This window comes from Lontra canadensis, unplaced genomic scaffold (assembly GCF_010015895.1).
Source record: "Lontra canadensis isolate GAN:19392208 unplaced genomic scaffold, GSC_riverotter_1.0 scaffold103, whole genome shotgun sequence".
Lineage (NCBI taxonomy): Eukaryota > Metazoa > Chordata > Mammalia > Carnivora > Mustelidae > Lontra > Lontra canadensis.
The window spans coordinates 1,213,019-1,233,634 of record NW_022631097.1 but is presented as its reverse complement, the minus strand read 5'-3'; the positions used below and the strand labels follow the sequence as shown (position 1 = coordinate 1,233,634).

The 20,616-nt window shown below is 43.9% G+C and overlaps 1 protein-coding gene across 1 annotated transcript; it reads left to right on the top strand.

Moving 5' to 3' along the window:
• Nucleotides 1-2,302: 2,302 nt before the first annotated feature.
• Nucleotides 2,303-19,859, top strand: GJA3 (gap junction protein alpha 3). Its single transcript, XM_032838257.1, has 2 exons — nucleotides 2,303-2,450; nucleotides 18,263-19,859. The coding sequence occupies exon 2, from the start codon at nucleotides 18,280-18,282 to the stop codon at nucleotides 19,615-19,617; it is 1,338 nt and encodes a 445-aa protein (XP_032694148.1). The 5' UTR covers nucleotides 2,303-2,450; nucleotides 18,263-18,279; the 3' UTR covers nucleotides 19,618-19,859.
• Nucleotides 19,860-20,616: the final 757 nt, after the last annotated feature.

Sequence of the window (20,616 nt, the reverse complement as noted above, 5' to 3'; positions counted from 1 at the left end):
AATCCCCATTCTCTCTTCCCCCAGCCCCTGACAGCCACCATTTTTTTGTCTCTATGATTTTGACTACTCTAGGTACCTGACATAAGTGGAATAATACAGTACTTGTCTTTTTTGTGATTGGCTTAGTTCACTTACGAACTTCCAGTTACAAAATAAACCAGTCACATGGATGAAAAGTACTGCATAATGTATTATAGCCAATAATACTGTAATACTTTGTATGGTGACCGATGATAACTACATGTATTGCTATGACCATTTCATAATGTATTTAATTGTCAAATCACAATGTTATATACATGAAACTAATATTAATATTTTATAGCAACTACAGTTCAATTAAAAATAAAAAATAAAGGGATGCCTGGGTGTCTCAGTCCTTAGGCTTCTGACTCAACTTCGGCTCAGGTCATGGTCTCTGGTGGTGGGATCCAGCCCTGCGCAGGGTTCCCTATTCACCGGGGAGTCTGCTTGAGATTCTCTCCCTCTCCCTTTGACTCACACACTTTCTCCCCTTCTCTCTAAAAATGAGCAAATAAATCTTTAATAATGAATAAATAAATAGAGAAAAATATTTGAAGGTCTTATAGAACAGTATTTCTCAATTAAAAAAAAAGAAAAACTAAGTCTACATGACCACCACCTACTACATACATACACCTTCAAGTTCTACAAGGAAGTAGGTATTTTAGATTTGCCTTTAGAAGCTTACTTTTCTTTCATCCCTGGGATAACTTCAGTTCAGATCAGAACTGAATAAGTAAATTCCCTAGGACAAGCACACTGATCTAAATTCTAATGAGGGTAACCAATGGAAGCTGTTCCATGGAAATTTGAAAACAACCAAAGATTCTAATCTTGCCACATTCTTGCAATAAATCCACCACTCATAAAGGTAATTCTACGATCATTTTCAGCTTCTAGAATGGCCAGCAAAATGCAGCCAACTAATATTTATTAACTATCTTGTCCAGGCCAAGCCCCACGCTTAAACCCTGAGCATGCAAAAGCAAACCCGGAGGCGCAGAGGGAACTCAAGAGTCCACCGAAACGGAGTAACAGGTAGGGACTGGATTCCTTCTTTGCTAGGTGGCCTTTTGGAGTTGGCTTTCCTTTGAAGTGTGTGCAGTACCAACTCTGGGGAGGAAAGAAGATGTTAAAACCTTCACCCCAGTCTGGGCAAGCAGGCTAACCTTTGCCCTAGCATCTGGTCACTACTACCAATAAGAAGGAGTGACTTGCAGGAACACCTTCCCTGTCACCTCGGGCAGGGCCAAGTCTCAAGTGCATCGGAGCAAGATCTTTAAAAACACACACACGCGCACACGCACAAAAGAATCCCTGTGACCGCCGGCTAAATTAAGTGTGTTTGACGGGAACCAGGCTCGCGGCCACTATTTATAGCTCCTCGGCTCCTTTCCCGGGACGCGCTCCAGCCTTTGCTCCGGCGTGGCCCTCGACAGCATCCACGCTGCGGCCCTGGCTCTTCTTTGGTCCATTCGGCCAGGTTACGTGGGAACCCCCTTTTCAGTGGCCCCAGCCCAGCGCTGGCTGTCTGGAATCGCGTCCCCCGGCGGCGAAACTCAGGGAAGGGGGGACGGCAAGACGCCCCAACGCCCACGCGCGAACCACCCACCCCGCTCAGAAGAGCCCCCAGCGCTGCGGCTCTGCCCTGAAAGGACAGGCGGGAGCTGGATGGCCTGGCAGACGCACGTGCGCGCTAGAGGCACCCCTGGGGCCCTCAGGGCCTGAACCAGTGCCGCCCTTCGCTCGCCCTCGCCCTCCTCCCTTGCCGGCCTCGTGCTTTCTGTGGAGACAGACACGAGGCCCGTGAGAGCCCGGCGGCAAGAAAGAGCCCCAGGCTCCACATCCAGAGCAGGAGGGCGCTCCCGTGGATGGGGCGCGGGATGCTTGTGCGGGTGAGAAAGCCGGACGGTTGCAGGGTGACGGGTGCAAGTTTAAGTGGGAATGAGTTTATGGTTGCGAGGTGAGGGGTGCAGGCGTGGTGTGACTGTATGTGTGGCGTGGGGCAGGTGCAGGCTGGCGGGAGGTGATGGGTATCTGAGGGTGCGAGGTGGGAAGCCGCTGCAGGTGGGTGTGCAGGATGGGGGACGAGCGGCGGTATGCGGGTGCGGGATGAGAATGAGGGGCGCAGTAGGGCGGCGGGGCGGGGGCCCTGCGCTGCGCCCTGGCACCGCCCCTGCGGGGCCCCCAGGCTGAGGTGGAGGCGGCGGGGGCGTGGCACGGCGGCCCGAGCTGCTGCTTGGGGGCGCCGAGCGCTGTGCGCACTGGGGCCGCGGGGATGGCCGCCTGGTCCGGGAGGCCGGGCCCTTGCGCGGGGCGCACGCGTTAAGTTGCACCGCACGTGTAAGAGAAATTCTCCTTTTCAGAGCGGCCGGGAACCCTGCTCGAGAAGGAGAGCACCCGCGTCGCCGCCGCGGCAGAGCGGGGTAAGAGCACAGCCGGGCGCCCCAGAGGTCCAGGCGCCGGCGGCCGGGGGGCAGCCCCGGGGCGGAAGGACTGGCGGGACGCCGGCGCCTCCGACCTTCCCAGACGGGCTCGGGCGTGCCGGGGCGGAGCTAGCGGGAGCCAGAGCCCCGCTGCCTGTTTGCGGCTGCCGGCCTCTCAGAATTCTTTCGGGAATCTTTGGGAAAGTGGTGGGAGCGGCAGGTCTAGAGAGCGGGACTCAGGAAACTTTCTGGAGAACTTTGGGAATAACTGATGTTTCTTTGCTCCTGGAGATCTCTGGGAGCGCCAGTTCTCTGCTGCGTAATGGCTTTCCTTCGTGGATGGCGGAGGGCTGGGTTGAAAATGTTTTCTTGATGGTATTTTTCCCCTTGAGTGGGGAAGCTGGAGTGGCTCTAGAACTTCAGATCTAAGGGATCTGAAGGACTGCTTAAATACTTGGACACTCTGAACAGCTACCACAGCCGCAAGACACGGAGTTCAGCTGCTAGCGTTTAGCATCGCCACGCTTTCTCCAGAGTCGTGTTGGTGTCTTTTAGGAGATGTTGGCTCGCCTACTTCTTTAAGGAAAATTTTTGAAAGTTTTTCTTTTCTTTTTTCTTTTCTTTTAAGAAACGCTTTAGTTGTAAGTACCACGATCCAATTCCTTGACCTATATGCTTGTTATGGTGTGTTTAAGTATAAAGAATTTACAGAAGAGTGGAAAAACACTTATCTGCGTTCTACAGTAATCCCTTCTTTTAGGGGCTGTTCTGACAGTAAACTGCAGCGACGCGGGTGTATTTGCCTTGCAGTCTCCTCTACACTCTAGTGAGCAGAATTCATCCCAGTTTACAGAGCTCTAAGTTCATGAATATCTGTGACTGGGACTTTAGGGACAAGTGGAGTTCCCCAGTTTTTACTTTACCAAGATACCGCCAAAACATGTCACTTAAAAATGGTTGTATAGAAACAGCTGAGACGTGAATTGTGCTTTGGTTTATATTACTCAAGAATTCAAATTGATGATTTATGGTATGTACATCACTTCACTGACAGTCCATCAATGTCCTGTGAGATATATTGCAAAACAAATATTAAAAGATTAAAGCGGGAAAGGGGAGACTTATTTTCCAAGGGTCAGTGTGTTCAAAGTAAACAGCAGCTAGTTTGGCACATATTCCACTGGCTCAGCAGTTTGATTCATGTTGAGATAAGCATCTCACAAGGGCAATGCACGTGTTCCTGTAGTGTAGAGTAATTCACAAAAACTTTACTACTATAACAAACTAAACAGTTATTTAGGTTAACCAGTTGATGTTAACAGGCTTAAAGCCATCTTAAGATAATCAAATGTAACAAAATTTCACTGTTTGTAAATAAGAAAAACAATAGTGACCGTTTCCTTGAATGTTACTTACATTTTAAGTTGTGTTCATTTTCTTAACAAAAATAACTTTTGCTATACGTTTGAGCCTTAAAAGTAATTGTGTATGTATCACAGCCATTTTATAAAGTCTCATGTATGTAAAGAATTTAAACTATAATTAGTCTTCAGATGTTAAAATTACTTGAACATGCACCTAACACTGAATAAATAGAATGTATGTATTTTTAGGATTTTACCCCAGTATCGCTCATAAATACATGAGTAAACACATGGTTTTTGTACTGTACCAAATTACCAGAACATTCTAGACAGCAGAAGGGCCTTTGAGAAGTATTTCACCCTGTACAGACAGCATGGTTCTCTGTATTAAGATACAGCCAAACTCATGATTAACATACAGTGGCCTTCTCTCTTCTGCTCCACTGTGTTGTGGCCATCACCAAGACTATATAATGCTTGTCTTACCTTATTTTGATTCATTTTGTTGCAAGTCTGCCTTGCCCATAGATTGTGAATGAAACTCCTGAGCATAAGGACCATCTCTTAATTAGTAGCACCGTGCCCCACACATGATAGGTGCTTGATAAGTGCTTACTAAGTTGACATTTAGTAAAAACGTCTAATACATGTGATCATTAACAGCATACCTGTGTCTCTAAGAACAGTATGTTTTTGCCATTTCGATATAATGCATAAAGGGAATAAAATATTGATAAAGTTTAATTATAATTTTCATTCTGACAGTGGTGGAAAATTCTTCATCATGATAATTAGGTTAGTACTCTACTGCTTTTTTAAAATCTTTGGTCTTCAGAAGTATGACTTCATGATAGTTGATGTAAACAGTTTCTGCACTCTGATCTTTTCTTTAATTTGAAGAATTAGTGGTTTGCTTTAAATTTACTTTTGACAAACTAATGATACTAAACATAAAAATCACATTTTTTTCATTCACACCACCTGATTATCTCCACGAATTAACACTCATTCCACTCATGAAATTCCATTTCATATTAACCTTATAATGAATCTTTTAATCTAGAACATAGAAGAGATTTCTGTGTTGTATACTAATAAAAGTGGGTTTGAACAAGAAAAGTGAAATTATATTTATGCTATAGAAATTATTATTGCAAAAATAGAAAACATTTTGACAGATGTAATTTGTGTCAGTAATACAAATGGAAAAATAAAATATAATTATAAGGCTGTGAGGTTTTGTTCACTAAAACAAGAGTAAAGATAATAGCTGAATTTGCTTTAAAATGACATTGCCAATTTATATGATGGAGTAACAGGACTGTTCTTAGCATGTCAATAATATTTAACAATTTTAGCCACTTTGGAATGGAAGAAAAAGAGCAAAAGCTTAAAATGGACTCTAACCCATGTTTCTAAACATACATTTTAATGTGTGGTAGAGCAATATAACTAAAAAGGCAGCTGTTGTCATCTCAACTTTCGGTGTGGTGCATAATCCCGTGAAGTCACGCGGAAGGGGAAAGTACACTGGACCAAGAGTAGAAAGTCAGGAGTTTTCGTGCTGGCTTCAGCACTGTGGGCTTCCTAGCCTTCCGCAAATCACACTACCCTCTCGGGGCCTCCATATTCCCATATCCCCATCTGTAAAATGAAGAGGATAAACCAGACCACTTCTGAGGTTCTTTGAGCTCTAAAATGCTGTGATTCTATATTTCCTTCATGGGTGAGCAAGATTCTTGAAGGATGTAATTTGGATATAGGGGGCAATTACCTTTTAACTGACCAGACTATATGAAGTCAGCGCTTAGTAATACGATTCCCACAGCCTGGTCTGTGTTTTAGTCGAGATCCTGTTCAGAGCACTAATATGTGGAAGTACCCCTATAATTTTCTTTATTGTTATTTACCCTTACCCCAAGCCACCTTTCAGGAAGTATTGGTAAATTGAATTTTACTTCAAGGGTAGTGACTTTTTTTTTTCATTATTCAGTTACTAAAATTTTGAGGACTAACGTTGAAACACATTAAAATCATTGCTAAATTACACCAAAATGTGTAAGTAAAATATTTAAATAAGTGAAAACTTCATGTGGTATTCTTAGGTCTTTCACAGAAGTTATTTTTAAAACTTTTAATGCCATTTAATAATTGGCAGGAGAAACTGGAGGACTCCACAGGGTAATGGAACAAGGAACACATTTGGAGGGTTTTAAAAGGAAGCCCAGTATGGCATGAATAGTATTGGAAGTCAGTCATGTTTCTAATTATACTCCAGACTATTTACATTTTTCTGTCAATTGAAGTGAAGCTCAACCAGCTGTTAATTTTCTAGCTTAATATTAGAACTCTAATTGTAGAAATGGTGACTTAATACTAATTTCTGGTAGGATTATTTATTTTATTCAAGTATTTCAAGAAGAAATACTGTGGATAAGAAGTTAAGGATATTTTTAATTTTGTAATTCTTAAATATAAAAATTGAAAAAAAATCGAAGACATTTGTTTTAAACTAATATAGTTGTTTAAGTTGCTTCCAACACAAAATTAGCTCTTACTTAGCTTTGCAGTTACAGAATGTCAAAAACAAAAGAAAAACTGAGTTTTTCCCTTTGACTAAAGATGAGAAGTGTTAATGATATTTACTTTAGCCAAGTAAAGATTTAAAGAGCACGTGACTTTTTATAAACAATTTAAAATCCAACGCCCCCAAAGAAAATTAAAATTCCCACATGAGGGGCGCCTGGGTGGCTCAGTGGGTTAAATCCTCTGCCTTCGGCTCAGGTCATGGTCTCAAGGTCCTGGGATCCATCCCCGCATCGGGCTTTCTGCTCAGCAAGAAGCCTGCTTCTCCTTCTCCTTCTTCTCCTTCTGCCCGCCTCTCTGCCTACTTGTGATCTCTGTCTATCAAATAAATAAATAAATTCTAAAAAAAAAATTCCCACATGAAAGAGAAAATAGAAGGATAATAATAACACATGGATGGCAAGTGATTTCTATCCATTCTTATTTAGTAAGTAAAATAAGTTAGAATAAAAGTATAACTTAAGGTACACCTGGCTGGCTCAGTCGGTGGAGTATGCAACTCTTGATCTTGGGGTTATAAGTTTGGGGCCCATGTTGGGTGTAGAGATAACTTGAAAAATAAAATCCAAAAAGAAAAACTATAATTTAAAACAATTTCATGTTTCTGGAGATTTGTTCTCTGACAATAAAAATATATGATTCTAACAGTGCTTTAAAATTATTGATAAGAAAGTTAGAAAATTAGTGTTTTATAATTTCATTAAATCAGTTTGTCTCTCTAAGAGACATCATCTGTATGAGAGTTAAGTCTCCTGCCAGAGCATGAGATTACTGAAAAGTTAAGTAATAGAAACCCTGTGCTTTTCCATTTAAAATAAGGGATCCAGGATGCCTGGGTGGCTCAGTGGGTTAAGCCTCTGCCTTCGGCTCAGGTCATGATCTCAGGGACCTGGGACCTAGCCCCATGTCGGGCGGTCTGCTTAGTGGGGAGCCTGCTTCCCCCTCTCTCTCTGCCTGCCTCTCTGCCTACTGTGATCTCTCTCTCTGTCAAATAAATAAATAAAATCTTTTAAAAAATAAAAAAATAATAATAAAATAAGGAATCCCTTGAATCTGTATAGTAATAAACAATTTTACACTAAGATAAAGAATAATAATAAATTACATATAATAAATATATAATAAATAATAAATTATGTATGCATATTTTAGAATAATACTAGCAAATACTAAAATCACATTATCTATTTAAAAGACCAATGGAGGGGGCACCTGGGTGGCTCAGTTGGTTAAGCATCTGCCTTTGGCTTAGGTTATGATCCCAGGGTCCTGGGTTCAAGCCCCATGTTGGGCTCCTAGCTCAGTAGGGAGCCTGCTTCTCCCTTTCCCTCTGCCCCTTCCCCTTGCTTATGCCCACTCTCACTATCTCTGTCTCAAATAAATAAATAAAATCCTCAAAAAATTTAAAAAAAAATTAAAGATCCGTAGGGACTTTCTGTAGATTTATTCTGTATACTATAAATATAGCATATGTGATAAGACATTGGAAAAAATAACAAAATAAACTTTCATTCTTTTTCAAGCATGTCAAAACTGGTTCTTTAGCTAAAGAAAACTAAGACTAATATTTTAAAAGCCTCAAATAAGATTTGGAACCAAACAAAAGATCTGTTGTTGCTTTTTCTTTTAAGATTTTATTTATTTATTTGACACAGAGAGAGATCACAAGTAGGCAGAGAGGCAGGCAGGGGTGGGGAAGCAGGCTCCCCACCCAGCAGAGAGCCTGATGCGGGGCTCAATCCCAGGACCCTGAGATCATGAGCTGAAGGCAGAAGCCCAACCCACTGAGCCACCCAGGTGCCCCCCAAATAAAGGATTCTAAGTACAAATACCATACAAAATCATAAGAAAATACCATGATTAATTTTCTGCCAGTAAATTTGAAACTTAGAAATAGAAAATTTTCTAAAATACATGAACTACCAAAATTCACTTAAATAACAACCCAAATTATGCAAATAACAGTTAATGAAATTGAATTTATAATCTAGGCTGGCTTCCTCAAAAAGACATTAATCCCAAACTCTTACAGCAAAATCTTACATAAGCTTATTCAGAGAATTTTTAATTTTTCAGGCTAAAATAGCTTTCTTACCAAAATCCAATGGCAATGGTAATACAAAAAATTGAGACTAATCTTAGGTATGAACAATCCAAAATAAAGTAGTGGCAAATTGAATGTGATAGAATATTAAAAATAAAATCAGGACCAATAGGTTACTTCACCATCTAAAAATCACAATAGCAGGAAGAAAGTAATTTACTAAATCCAATACTCACTCGTGACTTAGAAAACAACAACCAACAAACCATTAACAAAGATTGGAAGAAAACTTCCTTGACCTAATAAAATTTGCAACATCATGCTTAATGATAAAACTTCAGAAGCATTCATGTTAAAGACAAAAATGAGAGAAGATATCACCAACTCTACATTGTGCTAGGAGTCCTGGCCAGTATAAGAATACAAGAAAAAGAAATAACAGGAATTAGAACAAGGGGAGGAAGAAACAAATCTGTCCTTAACAACAGATGATATGATTATGTGTTACTTGGAAAATCCAAAGGAATCTCCTAATTATTTGAACTAGGAAAGCTTTCTAACAGATTGCTGGATACAAAGATCAATATATTAAAACAATGTTCCTAAGTACCAGTAATAATCAAAAGTTATAATGAAAAAAACTATTTGGAACAACAACAAAAAAAAAACTAGAACAAGTATAAATTAGGAATCTATCTAACAAAAATATGTAAATCTTTTAGGAACATTATCCTAAAGCACTGCTGAAAGGCATGAAGAAGGTCAGCATCAGTGGATCAGTTGTGTTTATTGGTGGGGAAACTAGATTGTAAACAGCTAAATTTGATTTATCTATAAATATCATGCAATTCCAATTAAAATCAAGTCTCAGATTTTTGTGGAACTTGACAAGCTCTACCTAAATTTCATATGGAAAAAATGAAAGGCCAGAAATTGTCTAGAAAATATAAAGAACAGAGTTGGGGGACTTGTCCTACCAGATACCAAGTATATCTAGAACTGTTGCCATTAGGTGGCCTGCTGGTTGGTGTGATCAGTCGTTGTCTTCTGGAGATGGAAAACAATGTCGCGTGTTGTTTAATCTGAAACTTCAGAGGTTCAATTTTTTTCCTCTTTCATGCTTGTCTGTGTGGTTGAACTTTTCCCAATGCTGTGCCTCTGCATTGTTAAGTGACATTTGGGCCAGGTTTTAAAAGTCTAGTTCCCATCTTGCTCTTTAGTCTTAGAAGCTCAGACAAAGCTAAACATTGGAGTTGATTTTGTAGAGTAAAAGAAGAAAGGGTCTTTGGTTATTTTGGTGATTATTTTCTGATTTCTGATTCCTTTTTAAAGAGTCAGACCAGAATTATGGAAAAAGTGCGGTAAGTACATAATACCATGGGCTAGGTCCCGTGGCATCTGGAACTTACTCTCTTAAATGGGAGCACTTGAAAGAGGCAGGTAAAATGTAAAAGAAGCTAATGGAAAACAGCTTTCCACCTGCGAAGAAGATAACTAGATAAGCCCTTTTTCATTGTATCATATTTGTGACTAGCTCAGCCTACCATGTTCTTTTAATATTTGTGCCAAGTCAGGAATGGCAAAAAAAAAATTAGCATTTGAGCTATATGCTGCCTCATCCCAAACCCCAGCAGACGTTACTAATGGAACATAGAACTCTTTCTGGCTGAGCCTATACGTGACTCAAAATCCTACTTAACAATGTTCATAGCAATCATAAACAGGCAAAAAATTAGTTTGCCTAGCCATACTCCATGTTGTATTACCTCTAATGTACTGACCAAGTAACAATGTTTTCAGTGTCAAAATATTGGTACAAAAGAGAATCAAGCAGAATACAAATGATACATTTTGGGTGTTATTCCAAACTAAGAGTTAAATTTCCTAATAAGCAGATCTTTTGCAACTTTCTCCTTCTGTATTTAACCTGCAGATGCTGGAGTGCCCCAGGGCGTGGTCTTCAGCCTCCTTGTCCCTCTCCCCTGCCCTTAGATAATCTCAGTCCAGTCTCAGGGTTTGATGATGACTCCCAAATGTTTATCTCCAGCTTTAACAGTTTACACGTCTAATAGGTCTCTCAAACTTAACATTTTCAGAATAGAACTCGTGATTCCCACGCCTTTCTCAAACCTGTACCTCCTCTGGTTTCCCCATCTTGGTAAATGGCTTCCTCCTGTTCAGGGCAGAAACCTTGGCGTCTCCAGAGTGCTACCCCAACCCTTGACCTGTCAGCACATCGTGCTGGACCTACCTTCAGAATCTGTGCAGACTCAACTATTTGTCATCACTGTCACTTTTCTGGATTATAGTACAGTGTCCTCACCAGACCCTCTGCTTTTACCCTTGCCCACAGCCTCCTTTACCCCATGCCTGTTCCCAACACAACAACCAGAGGGAATCTGTGAAGATGTAAGTCAGATTGTGTCACTTTTCTGTTCCAGCCCTCCAGTACATTCTTATCTCACTTGGAGTATAAGCCAAAGTCTGTCTGCTGTGATCTGTCCACCTCCCCACTTCCTCTTTGACCTGCTCATCTGCCTGTCTGCTCCTGGCTGGCTTTGCTTCCCCCATACTGTCCTCGCCTTCTGCAGCACACCAGGTTTGCTCCCGGCTGGAAGCCTTGCTCTGCCTGAAATGTTTGTCCCTCCTTTCTGAGGCCCAGCTCTTTACTCGGATGTCACCCTCTCAGGGAGGCCCCCAGTCCTCAGCAGCCCCTGTACTTCCCTCTGTGCTGCCCCGCAGCACTCTGTCTGCCCACAGCACTCAGCGTCTGACATCTCTTACTTCTCTTCTGTCCACTGTCTTTCCCAGACCAGACAGCACTCCTCTGCTTTGCTCAGCACTGAATGCCTCCCACGTAGTAGCTTTCACTCAGTCCTCACTGCATGGCCACAACTTGTACATAGATAGGTCTGGCTGGGCAAGGAATTCGGGGAGCCCAGTCCCTTTCTCATCCTCTCTGTTCCCTAGTTATCAAAACTTTTTTCTTCTTAGGAGCTCAAGTCCTGCCCTGGCCTGAGAAGATGACCTCTGGCTTGACCTCACTGAGAAGAGTCTTGTCATCACTTTGGAGAGCGCTCGTCCTACACCTGCCTTCAGCCCCTCTCCCGCCCTTTTGCCCCTTCCTGGTTCTGAGCAGGCTGACTGTCCCTCCACCCTCCTGTCCCCATGACTCCACCACTTTGATGCCAAACATCCACAGCCCTCCCTATCTCAGAAATGCCTCCTCTCAGCCTTATTCTCCCACTTTTTACCCATTTTGCATCTCTCCTTCCTTTAAGTTCTAGACTTATTGAACAAATGCTCTCCATACCATGTCTCCATTTTTCTCCCACATTCTGCCTCTTTAACCACGGGCCTGGACTTTTGTTTCTGCCCCAGAGCTCCCACTGGACTGAGCATTTAAAGACCATCAGTGGCTTCCTTGGGAGATCAAAGGGCCTTTTTTTTATGTCCATCCATCTGAACACGCCAAAGAATGTTGACACTGTTAGTCACCTCCTTCTTCAAAGCCCTCCTTTGGCTTCCTCACTTCTGTGTTGCCCTAGTTCTCCAGTCTTGTTGGCCGCTCTCAGAGAATATGCCTTCTGATGTGAACAGTATTCCCAGCAGGTGAGGGGGATTCTGCTGCTTCTTGGGAAAAGTAAAATGTAAAAATTCAATCTTAGTAGCTCAGGCAAAGCTAATGTTGGGGTCAATTCCATAAAGAAGAAAGGGTCTTCTCTTTTGATGTTACTTGATATTATTTTGATATTGAAATAAATACAACAGCCCAAACAATATGAACCTGTCTGCCTCCCCTGAGGAATGCCTCTTCCCTCCACACTATCTGGGGGTTGCTGCTGTCTGTCATTGCTTAGTCTTGGGCTCTTACTCACTTGGTCAGTCCTGCCATCCTTCACCAAAGCACCGGCTGCACACACTGTGTGCAGTGAGGCCTTTCCCGCACTGTTCTTCCTGTTTCACTGGATTTTCCATGAATTCTGTCCTTGGTGCTTTCTTTGCTCTACCATCTCCTGCTCTACCACAGGAGAGGTGGAGGTACACTGTGGACCCTCTGCCCAGCCTTCTCTAATTCCATGCCTCCAGCTTCCTCCTGGACAGTTTCACTCATATCTCCCACCACTACTTTTGATTCATACAGTCACAAAACCAGAGTATTCATCTTTTCTTCCAATCCCATATTAACACACCTCCCAAATGTTTTTCTCTTCAAATGGCCCCCTGGTTTTCCCACTCAGGCTCAGAAATAGGAGGCTTGTCTTTAATCCGTGCCTCTCTCTTTCAGTCTCTGACTAGGCAGACTCTACATTCTGCTTTATTTTTGTCTCCAGATTGTGTCTCCTTTCTGTCCTTCCTTTTTCCATTCACCCCTGCTGTAATCTAGCTGGGGCCTTCAGCACTCACTCAGAGATTACCACTCTTCCTGAGTCCTTGTTAGAGGGACCCTTTCTTTTCAGAACAGCACTTTCAGCATATCTCTCTGCTCTTGATGTCTTTTCATTCATTTGTCCCACCAGTGTTTATTGAGTGCCTTTTATGTTCAGAGTGCAGCCCGTCTAGCTCTTCTGGGCAGAAGCAGCCATTTAAACTCACTGCTCTAATACAAGGCCTCTGTTTCAGCCACGCCAGATCACACTGCCATGGGAATGCCATTCTAGCCTTGAAATTCACTCCCATCCCTCTTCCCCTACCCAAAACCCCTCTCCCAAACCCAGCTCAAAGGTCACCCTTCCCTGGCTAGCTTTCCCTGGATACGTGTTCTGGTATTAATATCTCTTTTCTCTGGAATCTCTCTGCACCCACATAGCTCCCCATTTTCCTGAAGTTTCCCATCTCCACAAATAGATTTCAAGATAGAGGTCATGTTTTTACCTCCACTCTATTCAACAGAATGTGCAGCCCAGAGTTGAGCACAAGATTGTAACTAGACAAACAGCCATTGATGGATCTGAAGGGACACTCAGCATATCCTGAAGGCCAAGGGGAAACTGTCTAACTTTGAGAGGGAAAGTATAACTCTCAGAAGAACATGGAAGCAGCCACATAAACTATACAATGTAAGATCTTGTTTTGCAGTAATGTCGGAATCTAAGTTTTCATTGAAATCAAAGTAAAAACCAGTTAAATGTCATCTCGTGGAGATTCATATCACATCCAAGTAATACAGAATCCCGCTACCACTGAGGTAGACCAGTTCTCTAAAAAGTGCTCCGTATTGTAGCTGTGGTGCTCTATAAGTAGTTCACATGCACCTTACAAGTTAAGCACTCCCAGTATGAGCTTTCAGGAACTGCTCTAATTTTGTCCTGAAATGACCCTGTACATTGACAATAAGAATAAACCCATTTTTCTCTTTCAAGCAGAAAGATATTTCATTCAGTCACCGTGTTTGTCTCACTTGATGTCAGCCCAAAGTGGATCACGGGGTCCCCTGTGTTGTCTATTGTTTGTACTTAGCCAGCAGAGCTTTGCTGTTCTGGGTGTGCTTCACTCCTCCCCTGTCATTTTCTCACGAAATTGGTCTTAGGGATATGATTAAAAAGTGAGATTGATAAAACATCTCTAGAACATCTGTGTGGTGTCTAGAGCAGACTTGGATGGCTCTGAAGAGAGGTGGATGTCGCTTCTGCTTTGGAGGCTCTGATTTTGATCTGATCTCGACCCATACTGCTAGCCTTCCCATAGATGGTTCGGTCCTCTGGTTAGTTTTTTTCTTCATTCATTCATACATTTCCAAAACAAAACCCAAACTGTGGGGTGCCTGGCTGGCTCTGTTGGTTAAGCTGGGTCATGATCCCAGGGTCCTGGGATGGAGCTGTATCCAGCTCCTTGCTCATGGGGAGCCTGCTTCTCCCTCTGCCTCTGCCTGCTGCTCCCCCTCCTTGTGTACTCTCTCTCCCTCTCTCTTTCTCTCTATCAAATAAATAAAGAAAATATTAAAAAAAATAATAAACCCAAAGTGTGAAGTGTAGTAGTAATAAGACTCAGCAGTGAGTGACAGGATACAAACAGCCTAGTCCTTGCTTTGGGAGAAACTGGCAGACTGCCCATGGCAGGAGAATCCAATTTATGCTCTGTGCCATCAGTGATAACCATTGTCAGGGTTCGTGTTGCATCTCAGAGATCCCAGGACCATTCTCCTCTAACATTGGGCCAATAATGTTACATGTACTGTATTTGTCTCTTGTGTGCTTATCAAGAGGTCTATGGAGTAGAAACCGTAATTAAGGAATAATGAGAGGAATCAGACTTTTTCAAAAACTAGAACTTTGAAACATGTAAGTCATGGTCATTAATCCTTTATGATGATAAATATGATGAAAATGCAAAGGAATAGGAAAAGAAATGAATATCATCCAGTTCTAGAAACACTGTGGTTAACATTTAGGTATCATTTTTGCTCTTCCTTTTGCATAGATGAATGTGTAAAATGTGTGGTATCAGACTAGAGTTTTGTATTAGGCTTTTGTCATTTATCATTACAGCATGAATATCTCTTCATGTCATTGACAATCTTAAAAATTTTATCTAGTGAATACCTTGTATTTCAGTAGTTATGAATGTTATTTTGGTAGTTTTGAATGAACCATAGCTTTTCATTTATGCCTGTCTTTATCGTATAAAGAATTAAAGGGAGTGTATCAGTTAGGAATTCTTTTGTCTATAGGCCATAGAAAACCTAACTTAAACAAATAGAGTTTTTTCCTTCACATAAATCTGGAGATTGCTATTGGGGGGTGATCCAGCAGGTCCATAATGTCACAACAGGTGCCTTGGACTTTCTTGACCATTCCCTCACACTTATTGACACATGCTTGCAAGGGGACTGCCCAGCTCCAGGCATCACATCTGTACTCACTATGGGAAGAAGGGGGAAGGGACAGCAAAGGTAGCATCTGCCCCTTTATTAGGAAACCAAAATCTTTCCCAGAAGCTCCCCAAGCCAACTTCTTACACCTCATTGGATATAACAGAAAGAAGTAGGAAAGCAAGCATTTCCCTTCCCAGTCACGTTGGAGGCAGGCAAGGGAGAGGAAGACTGGGAGTAGGATCTGGGTTAAGCCAGATTCTGGTGTCAGCCTTGGGCACTATTATGTATTTAACTTGTCGTCCTTTAGTGGACACTTCTGTTTCCAATTATTCCTTCTTATAAGTAATTCCCAGTAAATATCCATGTTCATCCATTCATCAAAATCTGTGATTATTTCCTTGGTATGATGTTACAGGAGTAGAACTACAGGTTATAGATATCATGGCTTTTGTATCTCTTCATACACATTACTAAGCTCCTTTCCAAGAAAAGTCTTCCAGTGCATTCTACCACACAGAGCATGAGCCATGGGCATCCCCATTTCGGACACACTCTTAGTCATCCCATCTTTAGGACTTACTGAGTCTCAGAAACTACCAGAGTACCAGCTAAGTATGTGGATGGTGACACATCGTGTTTCTGTAGGTTGCAATCAGAGGTCATGATGGAAATTGAAGGGTATCTATCTGAAAGTGTTTTTGCAGCACCCAGACCTAAAGAACCTAAAGAACTCTGGAGAGGTTGAGCCAGCAAAGAAGAGTAGCAAGATGCCACAGGCAGCTGCCCTACCCTCCTCATCTGATTTACTAGTTGCATAAGTACTTACTTAGTCCCATTTGTCTCAACAGGTGCAGAATGGGCATTTGGGGAGGGCTGGGTCTTTACTGTGAAAAATTTCCTTTTTTGCCTCCCTGGCCCTGCAGGGAAATGGCAGCAACACTTTCAGGCTCTGTGAGAAGTGGACCTTCCTCATGGTGTTATGGGCTACCAGGCTTATGGGGAGAACCTACCAGGCATGTTGCTTTGACTCCTTTTCAGCACATTGTGCTGTGCTCAACAAGACTCGGAAGGTAGCAGGAAGAAGTATTAAGTATTAAGTATTTAAGTATTAAGTATTTCCCCCACACCTATCTTTTCTTAGAGATTTCCAGAAATGCACATTGCCCAACTGTTCTGCCTGCAGACATCAAGGAGGAAAGGCTACACATGCAAACCCCAAGCTCAAAACTAGAGTAAAGGAGAAAGTTCACAAGAAGTGAAGGTGGTTAAAGGTGGTTTTCTACAGAAACTCAGAAGTCTGTGGTTGCCTAGGGACAGCAAGGAGAGAGGATGTTAGAAGGTGTGGGAGGATGGAAAGAACCTCCTGGAATGTAAAGGGAGCAAGAGTCGTTAAGCCAGGGCCATGATAAGGGGGAAGAGAAAACACAGGGCCCCCGTGTTAGCCTGAGTTGGCCACTCTTGAAGGGAGAGTGGAGGTAAGTGACAGGTCAATAGGCCAGTCCCTGGATTGGGGCCAAGTTTAAAGTTGAAGAGCTAGCACGTGCAAAGGCCTAACCGCAGAGTCCCAGGGACCACAGAAAGTTTGGTGTCACCAGAGTGTTGGTTCAGGGACTGATGCGTGGTCCACACTATGCAAGCCTTTTGTCTTATGCCCCAGAGGAAAATCTCCAGCAAATTGAAGGGAGAGGCCGGGGCTAGGGGCAGAGATGCCAGTTAGGGACCCCGTGACTGTCTAAGGAGGAGCTGGGTTGAGGAAAAGCAGGATGTAACCTAGTATGTAACACCTGACATCCTTCATGGAAGAGTGCGTTGTTTCACATTCGGTAATTAAGTTTCTAAATTAAAATATTTTACCTGCCAAGAACATGCCAAATAGAACAGATACCAGTCACAATATAGGACAAGGAGGCTGGTGGGATATGTGAATGGTAATATTTTTCTAAAGACCTCAAATGACCAAAACAAAGGCTTGAAAGTTTATTCTAGGAGAGGGTTAACAGTTATCTTTTCTTTAGATCATGGTGAATAAAGTTTTGTTTTATCTGCCTTTGAACCAATTCATAAAAGTTAATATTTTTAAACATTTTAAAATTCAAAAAGAGAAGAGTGTTCTTTAAGGCTGCCGGAACTTGTACATACACTTACAGCTTGGGCCGCTTTCCTTAGCGAAGAATGAGAGAACAGAGCTCTTTTGGCTTTAGCTGGAAGCATTTGGCCTGTTTGAGCAGTAGCGACAGGGAGGACACCTTGTAATCTTGGTCCCCTATGTCTGCGGAACACTGCTACCTTCCCAGAGGAGGCCTGCGGGCCCTCCCTCCACCTAGGATGCAGCTCACTGCACTCGACCAAATGACCATCGTCACATCTTACAGACGGAGACACGGGCTCCTGCCTGGGGACGTGCAGTGAGTTAACCATGTATGGAACATTTGCAAAGTGAAAAAAGAAAGTAAATAATAGGTAGTAGGTTAATGTGTGGTAGAAGTTATGGATTCATCAGGGGGAGAGTTGCTGTAATCTCACAGGAACAGAAAGGGCGAGGTTAGTAAAGGACCCAAGCTGTGTACCCCACAGCACCAGAGCTGCCTTGGAGACTGGGCCCTGGAAGAGAGCAGGATGGGGTTAGAAGCCAGGGGAGAGTTACTTTCTCCTCAGGCAAGTCATCTCCCTTTGGAGCTCTAGTTTCCTCATCGCTGAAGTGAGGGCTTAAGTCGCTCTTGGACATCTCCTTGGTGTCACCGCTTGTGTCCTGTAATAATGGTTCCGTGTTATGCGGACACTGAGGGCGTTTATGTAACCCTGCTCAGCGCGATGCTGGACGCACGCGCACACGCACACCGTGCTGTAGAAAGCTCTGCAGCGCCTCCCTCGTTTGGAAGTGGGACTACAGCTCCCCCCGCAGCGATATTCCAGAGCCATCTGCCGAGGCCTGCCCCTAGGGGTGTTTGGACCCTACAGCTTGCCAACCTTAGGCTTCCTATTAACCAGCGATGTTCCCTTGCAGGTTAGCACTCTGAAGCAATGGGCGACTGGAGCTTTCTGGGGAGACTATTAGAGAACGCACAGGAGCACTCCACGGTCATTGGCAAGGTTTGGCTGACGGTCCTGTTCATCTTCAGGATCCTGGTACTGGGAGCCGCAGCCGAGGAGGTGTGGGGAGACGAACAGTCGGACTTCATGTGCAACACGCAGCAGCCCGGCTGCGAGAACGTCTGCTACGACAAAGCCTTCCCCATCTCCCACATCCGCTTCTGGGTGCTGCAGATCATCTTTGTGTCCACGCCCACCCTCATCTACCTGGGCCATGTGCTGCACATCGTGCGCATGGAAGAGAAGAAGAAAGAGCGGGAGGAAGAGCTGCTGAAGGGCGACGGGCCGGCTGCACGCTGTGGGTCGGGCGGCCACGGCCAGAAGGACAAGCCACCGGTGAGGGATGACCGGGGCAAGATCCGAATTGCCGGGGCCCTGCTCCGGACCTACGTCTTCAACATCATCTTTAAGACGCTGTTCGAAGTGGGCTTCATCGCTGGGCAGTACTTTCTGTACGGCTTTGAGCTGAAGCCGCTGTACCGCTGTGACCGGTGGCCCTGCCCCAACACGGTGGACTGCTTCATCTCCAGGCCCACGGAGAAGACCATATTCATCATCTTCATGCTGGCAGTGGCCTGCGTGTCCCTCTTACTCAACATGCTGGAGATCTACCACCTGGGCTGGAAGAAGCTTAAACAAGGAATGACCAACTATCGCTCAGACACCCCTGAATCCAGGGTGGGAGCCACAAAACCTGGGGGTGTAAGCCCACTCCTTCTCCCCTCCCACTCGGCCCCGCCCACGGTTACCATCGGATTCCCGCCTTACTATGCTCACTCTGCCTCTTCTCTGGGACAGGCCACAGGGGTAGGCTACCCCGAGGCCCCTCCACCAGCAGCAGACTTTGACATGGCAGCCCTGTCCGATGTCCCTGGGAAGGACCACCCTGCCAAGTTCTACAACGGCAACCACCACCTGCTAATGACAGAACAGAACTGGGCCAACCAGGAGGCTGAGCAGCAGACTTCTGCTAGAAAGGCCTCCCTTCCAGCTTCAGGTTCTGCATCCCTGAGCCCTACAGGCAGCACCAAGGAGCTCCCTCAGGAGGGTGGTGTGGGAAGCAGTGCACCTGGCCTGTTGGAGAATGGGAACGGCAGCAGCTTGGGAGAGAGCAAATTGGAAGTGACTCCCGATGATGGGGAGGAGCAGCCAGTGACCACCGCAGTGGAGATGCATGTGCCTCCCTTGCTCCCAGCAGACCCCGGACGATCAAGCAAGGCTAGTAAGTCCAGTGGCAGTCGGGCCAGACCCAATGACTTGGCCATCTAGTGGTGGTCTCTCCAGACAGCTTTATAATAACCTCTTTTCTAGCAACCAAAAACCAAAGTGCAGTTCCAGTCTGCAAGTAGAGAAAGCCTGGAGTGAGAGAGCTCTGGAGTGGAGGAAGGGAAGATCAACCGGAAGATAGCAGGTTTCTGTGTGTCCATGCTTGCTGTTCTTAACACTGTGAGGTAGAGTGGAGAGAACGTCCACGTTTGCTGAGATGAGGAGGTAGGGGCAAAGTGGGTGCAGGGGCTTTAAAAATATTCCCAACAACCCAAGAGTCCAGCAACCTGGGCCACCTTTGCAGGTGCTGCTGCCCAGCCTTGGGCTCCTGCTGTCTCTGTGGGTAACTGTTCTGCTGTGGTAAACCAACAGGTGTCTGCAGTCACTTCAGCTCGGGACAATTGGGTTTTCCATTCCTATTCTCTCCAGAGCCTCTGGGCTGCCCAGAAAGTCATAGACACACTTAGCACTATCTCTGTTTGATACCTTGAACTTAGAGTCGAACTTCATTTGGGATATTTGCCAAACTGCACTAAAAAAAGATTTAGAGCAAGTCCATATAGTGTCATTTGAGTTTCTGAAATTGCCTGTGAAGCCCAGGATATCAAACTGTATGCTTCGTGACAAGTGACAATGAGCAGCTACCCTCCAGAGGCAGAGTCAGTGCAGGCGAGAGCCACAGAGGTTGCTGGTAAGAAAGCAGGGAGAAATGCAGCAACACTTGAGATAATTTTTAAACAGCTGAGGAAATTGAAATGAAAGTGTGGCAGGTATGCCTTAGGTATTTATTTTTAAAATGGCATTTTGTGCTTTGATCTGAATTGTACAGGAATGCCTATCTTCCCCCACTTTCTTTCAGAAGAAATGAAAGAAAAATAGTACTATTAAAATGAATACTGACCAAGGGACTGCTAATTTGTCCCATTACGTACTAGTAAAAATTTGAACTTTTTTAAAAGAAATTCTTTGACCTTATGAGTCAGCTAATTGCTATGCGAATGT